This window comes from Chaetodon auriga, chromosome 3 (assembly GCF_051107435.1).
Source record: "Chaetodon auriga isolate fChaAug3 chromosome 3, fChaAug3.hap1, whole genome shotgun sequence".
NCBI classification, from domain to species: Eukaryota; Metazoa; Chordata; class Actinopteri; order Chaetodontiformes; family Chaetodontidae; genus Chaetodon; species Chaetodon auriga.
Genome location: NC_135076.1, coordinates 20,087,038 through 20,099,585, shown reverse-complemented (window position 1 = coordinate 20,099,585; position 12,548 = coordinate 20,087,038). Strand labels below are relative to the sequence as shown.

Here is a 12,548-nt window from a genome sequence, read left to right as displayed (position 1 = left end):
GATGGATGGACTGAGGGATGGAGGGAGTGATAGACCGGTTTGATATCCTTACAGAGGAAAGAAAGAACGAGCAGGGAGACAGATGATGAAAGAGTGGTGTGGCTGCTGAGTGAGAGAGATAGCCAGCCATTCATCCGTCTGACACAGAGAGGATGGGAAGAAGATGGAGAGAGAGAGAGAGAGAGAGAGAGAGAGAGAGAGAGAGAGAGAGAGAGAGAGAGAGAGAGAGAGCCATGCCGTCTTTGCTGTAGTCAACACAGGCCGAGTGGCTCTACCCGGTGCACTGTCCATCGGTCTGTGGTAATACTGCTCCCACCATCTGCTGCCATGAACACATGAACACACAGACACATACTCATGCGGATGCACACAGACAAAGTGCTGCTGGCGGGTTACATCAGCAGCACTGAGTCATATAACAAAGCCCATAGTCACAGATCAGGCTTATACAAGAGATCTGCGAGTGAAAACCACTGGTGTCAACATGGCGTCCTCTGTGGTGTGCTGATGAGAGAGATTTGAATTTCTTTTATCTGTTGGACAAAAAGTCCAAAATGTCTTCCTTTTGATTTGCCAGTTGCACCTTTTTGAATGAGTTTCATGGAGCCTGGAGCTATGAAACTTCTTATGAGCAAAAAGGAAATGAAAAATACACACACACCAAAAAAAAAAAAAAAAAAAAAAAAAAAAAAAGTTAGAAAATGTCCTCAGGCAAAAGGAGAAATATTCCCTGCCTGTGCTGAGTTCTGCCTGTCAGCATAAAGAGACAAGCATGGAAAGCTGGTATCAAATTAGCTCATGCTTATTAGAAATAATAAGAGACTCTGTGTCTTGCTAAAGGACACTTCAGCAGGCAACAGTAAAACTGAGCTATAAGTTATATAAGGGGATAAATGTGCATCCTCCTGCAGTGTTTACAAAGATGGTGGCATCATCAAGTCTTGCCGTATGTACACCAGAACAAACATTTGTTGTTGGAGTGTGTGTGTGTGTGTGTGTGTGTGTGTGTGTGTGTGTGTTTGGTCTCTCCTGTATTGTGACAGATGGCAGCCCAGACTGTTAGGGGTCCAATAGCGCGTCACGAAGGGCCAAAAAACAGCCTACCGCCTGTGTTTTCATGTGCATATATGTGTGTGTGTGTGTGTGTGTGTGTGTGTGTGTGTGTGTGTGTGTGTGTGTGTGTGAGTGAGAGAGAGAGAGAGCACCGTAGCAGCCAGCATAGGGGATCCTGAAACCCAAAACTGATCCGGTTAATCTAGGAGGTGGAGGTGGAGGAGGGGGTGAGGAAGGGAGGGAAGGGTCACTTGGGCACAAACAAAACACACACACACACACACACACACACACACACACACACACACACACACACGCTTAAGCACATACACATACACACCATGTGGGACAGCAGTCAATCACAATTTGGACGAGCTGGCACGGGCAAGCAGAGAATTAGGAAGGATTATCTATGGTGGGGAGGGAGTGAGGGGAGGGGAGGGGAGGGGAGGCGGGTGAAGCCCACTGCACTGTATCACATAACAGGACGAAGGCGGGACCCACTGGCCGTAACCATCACCTGTCTGTCAGTGCCTGCCTGCCTGTGTGTTCAACTGCCTGTCAGCCTGTCACAAGTTTGATTGTCCGACTCGATAAACCAGCAGTTTAAGTTCCTGCGATAACATGGAAACACGCCGATATGATAAAACGACGAAACGACACCCGGTATCACACGGCCAAAATAAATCAGCCAATGCCATCACTCATGTGGGACTTCTACAAGTGTCAATCAGCAGCTGCATGTAGCCAGTGTCACTGCTCACAACTGAAACCCGACCGATAACTGGATATTTGAAGCATTTGACATTTGAATCTGATAACAATATACTGGCTGGAATTAATTGTCACCATAAACACTTAACACAACTAAAATTATGATGAAGATCCTTTAAATTTGGTTATTAAAGAATCGTGATCGTACTGTACTGAGCGGGGCATTTTACAAGTGAAAAGCAGTCAATGCTTTGTGCAGCTATGTGCTGCAATTACCTGCTAATAATCAACCAACATACACTCAGCCGCCAGTTTAGTGCCAGACGCACCCAGCTAAAACTAATACAACAGTCCTGCAATATTCCTACCTTCATGAAAGCTTTTCAGTGAACATGTTTATATGGTTACTTTGGAGGCTGCAGCGAGGTGCTGCGATCAAGGCTGACTGACAGAAACATCTCTGTGTGATGCAATAAACAGCACCACAAACATCCTCTTGAGCTAGGTGTACCTAATAAACTGGCAACTGAGTGTATAAGCCGATACCAATATATTTCTGATAAGCTAGTATGAGATTTATCAGTGGGGGTCTCTGCCTAGCCCACACATGCGCGAAGATTTTTTAAAACGTAGCTCTTTCTGTGCGTTTTGACCTTCCGTCCACACACAGATGCAGTTTTAGGTCACTGAAAACAGACCTCTTGGAAAACTCCGTCCAGGGTGCAGGTATTCAGAAACTCAGTTTGCAGTGTTGACATGTGGACAGAATGTGCTATGAAGGTCACATAATAAGGCTACATAATCCAACACTCTCACGACACAGACCCCACCACAAACACTGCCAGCTTTGGGTGAGACCTTTTGTCAGGCTTCTGATTGGCCAAGCATGGCTTTAGGGGTCGAGTGTGGCATGCTCTTAACGGCTCTTCAGTTGGGGTTTTCGCATTTTCAAATGGATTTTTTTCTAAAACAGTGCTTTTGTGCACATAATTTTTTTGAGAACAAAGTAGGAAAAACCCAGTTGTACATGTGTACATGTGGACTAGGCATTAGTCACCACCAGTCACCAGGTTTTCTGGTAGATATGAGACACCGGAGAACATCATAAGTGCCTGAACAGTGTCCTGCTTGTTGTCCTAAATTTGTTACACAAATTTCAGTCACCTTTTTCCACCCATTCTGTCTGAATATTAGGTCAGCCTGGTTCTGTCTGTCTCTCTCTCAGTCTCTCCTGTCTGTTCGTCCATCACATGGAAGTCTTCTGTTCAATCAGCTGCCTGTTTTTCCACCACTGGCAGCGGCTACATGAGAGAGACGGCAACTGTGAAACAGATGCAGGTCTGGGAGTGATTGGGAAAGAAATGATTCTATCTGTCTGCTTGTCTTCCCCGTCTATCTGTTTAGCCCCTGGCACAGTTCCTACCAACGCATGAGGATTCACACGGTACAGCATAAGCAGGCATGTCTATGCATGGATGCATTCATTCAAATAAATACACCCACAAACAAAACAGTTTCTCTTTCTCGTGCCTTTTCTCTTGCTGCTCCATCTCATTCCTCCATCCGTTTTCTCTCCTTTCATTCTTTACTTCTCCTTCTTAGTCCCTTTGTTCTTCTTTTTGCCTGTGTGTCTCTGAGACAAGCAGAGACACATTCAGATAGCGCATGAAATAATAATTGGCTGGTGAAATATTTAGGAAAAAGGCACATGAATAGATGAGAAATACCAAGTGTGGCAGAGGAGTGTCAGTGCCCCTTGTGTGTGTGTGTGTGTGTGTGTGTGTGTGTGTGTGTGTGTGTGTGTGTGTGCGTGTGTGTGTGAAGTAAGCAGCAGTGAACATAAGCAACAGCTCATTGGTTTGGACTGTGTGGATGAAAGACTGAAAAAGAGCTGCAGGGAAAAATGGAAATGTAACTTACATGTCAGCCATCTTTTTATGACACCCTCACATTTGCCTCTTTCTTTTTGACAGTGTTGTCTGCATTTCCGCAGACCACTCAAAGGTTTTGATAACTTGGAGAGAGCCACGCTGCCGGTTTCCCAACAAAAGAGGCTCAATTAGAGTTAGTGCCCCTCTCATTGTGCTGCTGTGTGTATCTTTACCACTCACTCATTCTGCCAACTCGCCAGTCAGTCAGTCAGGCTGACAGTCAATTAACAAGAAAACGCTCAGCCAGTCAGCCATACAGCCAACTAACCAGCCAGGAAACCAAAATTCAGACAGTCAATCCACTAGTTAACCTGTCTGCAAGTCACTCAGTCATTCAGACAGCCAGACAGTTAATGCTGCAGCTCACCAGTCAGCCACTAAGCCAGCGGTGGATTACAAATCAGGGAGATTGGAAGCCAGAAGAGTCCCTGGACTCCATCCAAGCCTCGCTCTGATCATTTCTTTTAATGACAAAGAAAAGAACACAGAGCACAGGATTTGAGGACAGAAAATGGCCCTTTAAAAAAAAAAAAAATCAGGGCGCAGACTTAATCTGGATGGCTGATGATGAAGTTGTTGGTTGCTTGTACGACTTTTTGCTTGTTCTCTGGATCGTCTCGCTGCAGCTGTATTGTTGTTACTTGACTTTTTGCCATTTCACGGCCTCTGAAATGCTGTATGAAATTAAATGTAAACAAGATGAGGACAAAGGAAAGGAGGGGAGGATGCCATCTGTGGGAGGTGACAGCAATAAGCTGTGCTGTTTACCGTACATGGCTTTCATTACAGCCACAATTGTTGGGGAAAAAACAAACTGGCTGACACAGCTAGATGCCAAAAAAAGGTCCAGGGTGCACAAAAGCAAACAGCGCACAGTCGCATAGCCAAAATTCTCCGTATACACATTAGCAATAGAGATGGGAATGCGAGAACGGGAACCGCCAAGAACCGGTTCGTAATTGTCTCATGCACCACAATCCTATGCCTCAGAGTTTATCAGTCGCTTTTATCAATGCTGGCATGTTTTTCTGACACCTGAGCATTGCAAAGCAATGACGTCAAACAGTCCAAAGCGTCGGTTCACTTCAGGAAGAAAGATGAGAAGAGTGCTAGCTGTAATGTCTGTGAAATGATCATTTCAAGCAAGGGTGGAAACACCAGCATTACGTTAAAACATCTTTCAATGCAACACGGGCTTAAATTCCAGGAAGGACATGTATTTGACACTCTGTGCACAAGTGACGCTGCATCCCAACCCAAACAGCACGTCTGTTACTGAGGAGAAATACCCTATGGTTAAAATAACATCAGCAGGTTCAGCAGATTTTTTTTCTTTGACTAAGAAAGCCTCTGTGAAAATGAATGCAACACAAATATTCTCTCATTTCATCCATTTTTACTGCAGACGATGACAGACAAACTATTGCTATAGCTAGCTCTCACGCCACAGCCAGCTCCACTACAATTGATCGGGAATCGATGAGGGAATCGCTGAAGAATCGGGCAGAAAAGCAGAACTGATAATGGCACTGGTATCAGTGAAATCCCATCAATTTCCATCCCTAAGTGGCGAGCACTTACAGAATCAACATGCAGTAATGAGTAGTTAAGCATGTCCTACCAGTGCAACTACAAAGTTGACTCACAAATTCAATCTCATGCACATTGAAATGCAACCTTATCTAACACCCTTACCGTGGCTCTGCCCTCATTAATAGACCATATGTGATTTCTGTGGCAGTATATCTGGCACTGGTTTGTTTACATGGCCATAAAAATAAAGTGTTACCCTGCCCATGGCCAAAAGAGAAGGAAGCCCTGCTCTTACACACACACACACACACACACACACACACACACACACACACACACACACACACACAGATGATTATACATTTTGGCTGCATCAATTTTCCATCAGTTACTTAGATTGTACCACACACACTGGCACACTTGTGCTCCAATTTCGTCTTCAACATTTCTCTCTCTCTCAAACACACACACACACACACACACACACACACACACATACAGAGAGAGAGAGAGAGAGAGGGAGTGAGAAAGAGAGGGAGAGAGAGAGAGAGAGAGTCATGTTTCCATCACTTTTGGGGACATTAAACAGACTCACACTCATTTCCTGGAGACTTAACCTAACCATAACCATAACCACTGCTTGCTGACCGTAACCTTAACCCAAAACTTCACCCTAAAATTTAATGACTTACGTTATGGGGACTTGCGTTCTGTCCTCTTATGGAAGGCAAGTCCCCACAATGTGACTGCATAAACAGATTTATGTCCCCACAACATGAGTAATACACGTCCACGTCTGCACACGCATGCGTACACACACACATGCAGGATAATAATTCAACTGGTGCTTTATTTCACAAGCAGAAAGTGACTGAATTATGTTCGCGCATGATGCAATAATAACTATCAGAGCAGATCTGATTCGATATAGCACTGTTGCAACTGAGGGAAAACAGTCGACACCTTCAGCATCAAAACTGGAGCCAAGTCCAACTTTCCCTCTCTTTCTCTTTCATAGGCTTGCTAAATAAACTCTGTCTGATCTTAATCCTCTAGACAGCCATCAAAACTCCTAGCTCTGAGAAAAATTTGGTAGTGTACGCACATACACACAAACACACAGAGCGACAGCTGTAGGTGTACAAAAACACAACGGCCAAAGCTGCCCAGACTCTGGATTTTGAAGTGAACGTGCTGAGCGTACAACAGAAACCTGCATGTTTGAGAGGAGGTGAGTCTGTTTATACCTCCATGAATATATGTGTACAATGATGTAAAATATGAATGTGTGTTCACAGAATGTGTGCGTTACCTCTGATCGGTCTGAGCAGTTATGGATATCTTTCTTAACCATGAAAACACACAGTAAATCCTCTCTCTCGCTCTCTCTCCCTGGGGTGTGGCAGCCAATCAAGGGCTTGTACATTCACAGCAACAGTCGAGGTCGGACTGGAACATTATTTATTGTTATTGTTGTTGGCACACAGTGCACACATGCGCACACACACACACACACACACACACACACACACACACACACACACACAAAGCACTATCACTCTCCTTTCCCCTTCTCCCAGATTCGAACACAAACTCAAATACACACTTTAAGAGCTGAACACACACACACACACACACACACACACACACACACACACACACAAGCACTTTTACAGGAACAAGGACAAACACAAACACACGCGGTAAACACACAACAACGCATACATTTACTTACACACAAAGACACTTAAAACTTAAGAGCAAAGGCACACATAAAACAAAACTGAACCTCACACAGGAGATGCACACACACCGACACACACACATTTAAGTCAACGAACAAGGCAACACACGCACTGTTAATACAAAAACGCAGAGACCCACAAAGCACTTATGAGACACGGACAAATAAAAAGAAATCCCACACACGACAAATACACACATTAAACAAAAAAACAACACACACACACACACACACACACACACACATTAACACACCTCACACATATCCACGCGCACACGAACACATCACACAGTTCTGATAACACTTGCCACAAAAATCCAGTGGAACCAATTACAGCTCTGCTCGCCTGGCAAATCAGCCCGCGGTTTTAACCTTTTCCTGCCAGAGAGCGAGAAGAACAAAGTCGGACTTCTCATATAAAAAAAAACAACACCGCTCGAGCCTTGGCTATACGTTTTATCCATGTATACTGAAGACACCTTCGTTATCGTTTCAAAAAAGGGACACACAGAGGGGTTGAGAGGAGCGGCGTGTCCTGTCTGACAGGAAGTGGACCATGATGACTGACACCAGCAAGGGTGCATCAAGCCTATATATGTTATATCACTGCTGACCGTCTTCACACAAATGCTGCCATTTTTAAGCTAAGGGATGAGAATCAAGAACTGGAGACGTTAAGAACTGATACAAAATTGTCTGATCTGTCTGTTCCTTTACTCGATGCCGGGATGTTTTTCTGACAGTTGCACATTGCAAAGCAATGACGTCAAACTCCTGCATCTATGCTGCTGGAAACTTGCAAGGAGTCACGGTGGAGATGAAGAAACAGTCCCAAGTCAGGGTTCATTTCACAAAGAAAGATGAGAAGAGAGCCAGCTGCGATGTCTGTAAAATGATCGTTTCAAGTAAGGGTGGAAACACCAGCAATGTGCTGAAACATCTTTCAATGCAACAAGGGCTTGAATTCCAGGACGGACGCACAAGTGCCGCCTATATGAAACAATAGCAATACAAATCTTGTCTCATTTCATCTCTGAGGCCACAGGCAGCACGATTAAGATTGATCGGGAATCAATGAGGGAACTGATAAAGAATCAGACCAATAAGCAGAGTCGATAACGGCATTGGCATCGACAAAATCATATTTATTCTCATTTCCATCCCTAGAAGAAACACTGTTTGCTTCAAATTAACACTCTAAAACAGCGAACAATTCATCACACTCACTCTTATGCCAAAGTTGTCATCTTGCGGCGGAGCAGCAGCAAGAGGAGACTATTTCGAAAACTGTCACTGTTGGTGCAATTAAGAACGAGCTGACACCTGAAGTTTTCAAGTCAACCGCTGAAAAGCTCATATTGGCCTGTTCGTATCGTCCAAGCGTGCTTATGGTTGGGCTTCTGATTTTGTTTACTGGCAAGATAAATCAGCTCTTCGATGCGAGCGGCCAGCTTTGATTTTTGAAACACTGGATCTTCCTTGAATGCACCAGCAAGCAGAGTTTCAACAGCGGTTCTAGTCCAGCTGTGCTTGTGAGAAAAACAGGGTGAGCTACTTGACACGTAACCCTATTCTGAATTTATGAGGAGAAACACACACATGTACACAAGTCTATGTAAATGTACACAGTCTGTAACCACACACACACACACACACACACACACTGTTCTTTTCACCCTCACACCTCTCCACAGATCACATTTCATAGCAGCACCAGAAATAAAGTTCCACTGGCAAAGGAGGGCTGAAGAGGAGGAAGGACAGAGAAAAAAGACAGAGAGGGAGAAAAACAGAGGAGAGACAGAAGGAGAGAGCTAGAGGCTATCGATCGGTTGGAGTTGGCTCAATCTTGAATTGAACTTTATCACAAACGCAGAGCATCGCAGCAGGAAGCTCTCTGATACGCCTCTAAAGGAGAGAACAGAGGAATGCTCACACTCGATTCTTCCTTTGCATCTCTCATTCATTTTCATTTCTCTTTCCACCCCCGGCCGTGCCTTTTTAAAGAATTCTTTCTCACTCTTTTTTTCCCTTTCTTGGCTCTTACATCTTTCATTTTCTCCCTTTGTTTTTCACTTCTCTCTTGTTTCTCTCAGCATCTCTCTCTCCCTTCTATTCCAGCGGCTGGCTTATTAGCATTCTCTCTGTACATATAATTGATTCCTCATGCCTTCCTCTTGTGAAAATGTCATTCATAATTCTGTGTGATAGCTAGCTGGCTGGCTGGCTGGCTGGCTGGCTGGCTGGCTGGCTGGCTGGCGGACTGAGTGGTTGGCTGGCTGTCTGGCTGGATGGCTGGCTGGCTGGCTGGCTGGCTGTGAGGCAAAGTGGCCACTGACCCATTTGTACCAGATACAAAGAGACTGACAACCAAATCTGATTATAGCAACCGGACCAGGGCCCCGGTGAAACGAATGGCCTAAGCCCGACTGAGCCTAAGCTGTCATTCATCCTCCTGTGCTTTTTACTTTACATATTTAACCTTTATTTTAACCTGGTAGGTAAATTAACAGCACATTCTCAGTGCTGATGAAGGGCGAAACTGAAGGAGGGACTTTAGGAAGGTATTAAAGGGGAAGTGCTTGTGCACTCATGACCTTTCTTAGTAGTAATGGAAATGAATTAAGTGGAATTTAAGTATCAATTTAATGGTCTCTGTGTGCATGTGTGTGTGTGTGTGTGTGTGTGTGTGTGTGCGTGTGCGCGTGTGTGTGTGCGTGTGTGTGTGTGTGTGTGTGTGTGTGTGTGCGCGCGTGCACAAGTGTTTGCTTAGCAACAGAAATGAGCAAGTGGACAGCTGACAGATTTACTGAACAATTTACACACATGTACACACACACATAGACACATTAATACAGACAGATCTATTGTCACACACATGTCGCCACATATACACACACCTACAGACAACTTAACACTAATGGACATACGTACATGTGCACACGCAAATGTACACACACGAGCTGACAAGTGCAGATTCAGTTATATGCCACCTACACAGCCAACGATCCACGAGATCTCAAAGGCACCTGGTTGCAGCTGACAGAGAGGGAGGTGGTGTGTGTGTGTGTGTGTGTGTGTGTGTGTGTGTGTGTGTGTGTGTGTGTCTGTGTACACATAACAGGGAATCTCTTAGCCCAGACACCCCCCTCCCCTCATGTCTCGCTCCTCATGTTACAGTACAGTCCCTATAACTAAACAAGAGAGAGGGACAAGAGAGACCAGCTTAAAAAGGACAGAAAGACAAAGATGAGAAAAGACTCGAGGACAGACCAAGGAGCAGAGACACATAGGGAGAGACCAAGAGGAGGGAAAAGGAGGAAAGACACAGCAGAGGAGAAGCAGAGAGGCATGTGGAGAGAGAGAGAGAGCAATAAGGGACAGAGGGACACAGAGGTGACAAGGCGAATCTGAGACATAAATAAGCAGCAGAGAGATTGGAGTTGAGAGACAGACAAGGAGAGACAGAGAGGGAGTCAGACAGACAGGAGAAAGAGACATGGGGAGGTACTTACCGGATGCCTGCCCTGAGGGTACATGATCCCAGGAGAGGAGAGGCTGCCAGTCCGTTTGATGGCCAGGTTAGTCCCCTGGCCCTCCACTCCTCTGCCCTCCACCGGTTACACACACACACACACACACACACACACTCACAAACACACACGCACACACACGCACACACACACACTCTCTCTCACACACTCAGTAAGTCCAGTCCCTGCTCCTTAGCTGGTTTGAACACAGCAGTCTTTACTCTTCCTGAGTCTCTCCTTCTTTTCTTCCTGGCTCTCCCTCTCTCTGTTTTTAAGTCGAATTCCTGTTGACACACAACTGAAGAGCGCTCAGTCCGTCCGTTCGTTTATCCAACAATGTCATGATAAAACAGGAGCACCACACTTTACCTCCTTCTCCTCCTCCTTCCTCTTCTTTTCCCAGTGAAACCAAAGTCTCAGTTTCTCCTTGTGTGTCTCTCTCTCCACCTCCTCGTCCTCGTCTCGGTGTCTCTCTCCCTTTCCTTCAACCTGTGATCAGTCAAGGTCCACACGTAGTGACATGACACTGAGAATTTCATGCAGGCAGGCTCCCCTCTTCTCCTCCTCCTCCTCCTCTTCTCCTCGTGCCCCTTCACCCGGCCGTCCAATGGCGAAACATACAAACATAAACACACACTCAGCTCCGTCCAAACAGTCTTCTTCTCTGCTTTTTCCTCCTCTTCACCCTTTCTCTGACACACTGAAGCCTCTGCTTTGACTGCTGCCGCAGAAAAGAAGAGGGATAAGAAGGAGGAGAAGAAGGAGGAGGGAGGGGGGGAAAAGAGAGAGAGAGAGAGAGTGAGAGCTTTGTTTTTAATCTAAATGTGGAAAAAACGCGAGAGGAAAGCAGGAAAGAACAGCAGGTCAGTGGAGGATCCAGCGGGCTTTTCAGCAGCAAGCCCTAGACTGTAATATATTGTGCCTGTTGGCTTCAACACAAACACGACAGGCTGCTAAAGCTCCTCTTAAGGTGGAACTGAGTAGACAGAGACACCCAGTCACACATAGAGAGGGAGAGAGAGAGAGAGAGAGAGAGAGGCAGAGGGAGGGAGGCGAGAGCGGCAATGAGAGAGATGGATCCCTTTTCAGTTGTGGTCAGACAGACAAAGCAATCAGTCATGCACAAAGACTTCAGCTCAAACTGATATGAATCGAGATTCACACACACAAACGCTCCGACACTCATACACTAAGTCATGACAGTTCCTGTATGTGGACACACTTGTTACGCAGCACAAGCACAAGCACACACACACTTGCACATACACGCTTAACAGTTACTCGGAGTGATAAGTTTATTAGTCAGTTTACACGCTGCATTAAAATGCTTCTTGGATGATTGGACGGCGAGCCAGTCAAGCTTAATCGCGTATAAATCCAGGTGTAAACACACCGATGATTGCCACTGATCCGACTGCTCAGACCTCCTCAGGAAGTGGTCTGAGACGCACTGCATCCAGATGTTTGTCGAGTGTAAATACATCACCATGTTAAACCACTCCAAAGCTGGAGAAACTTCATCCAACGAGCAACAACCAAGTAACATCACGCCCAGTTAATCCGGTTGATGTCCGGTCCAAGCCGACAGCAAATGACACATCAGCAGCGCAAGACAGGAGAAAGAAAACGGAGGCGTTTAAATTGTCTGTGAGTTTGTTTGCATGGGTTTTATCAAGATTATTTTATTTTTAAAACACACCACGAAGCCGTTTGTGTATTGAAAAAGAACAATGAGACACCGATAGCACAGTCATTAGAAACATTAGTCACGTGTGCCAGAAGTACAGATTTATAAGGTGTTTTATCCAACACTTTGGCTGCTGATGAGAATCACAATTTACACACATGACAGTACTCTTCACCACCTTTACACATACTCCAAACATTCAACATACTTCCCAGTATGCTGAAGCAAGCTGTATCAAAATGCAGTACACTTATTCATGATACGGATAATTAAATATAAACGTCTTTATTGCTGCTGTATTGCTACATGATGTGATAGCAGATTGATATATCTCATACCATGTTCAGCTTTTA

At 45.2% G+C, this 12,548-nt stretch overlaps 1 protein-coding gene across 2 annotated transcripts in view; it reads right to left on the bottom strand.

The window, feature by feature from the left end:
• The window catches only part of tle2b (TLE family member 2, transcriptional corepressor b), an 80,903-nt gene extending 69,468 nt beyond the window's left edge, over positions 1–11,435 (bottom strand). For both annotated transcript variants that reach the window (XM_076726053.1, XM_076726054.1), the window contains exon 1: positions 10,491–11,435. In XM_076726053.1, the coding sequence (XP_076582168.1) occupies positions 10,491–10,514 (24 nt within the window). In that variant the 5' untranslated portion in view covers positions 10,515–11,435. The remainder of the gene's footprint in view (positions 1–10,490) is intronic.
• Positions 11,436–12,548: the final 1,113 nt, after the last annotated feature.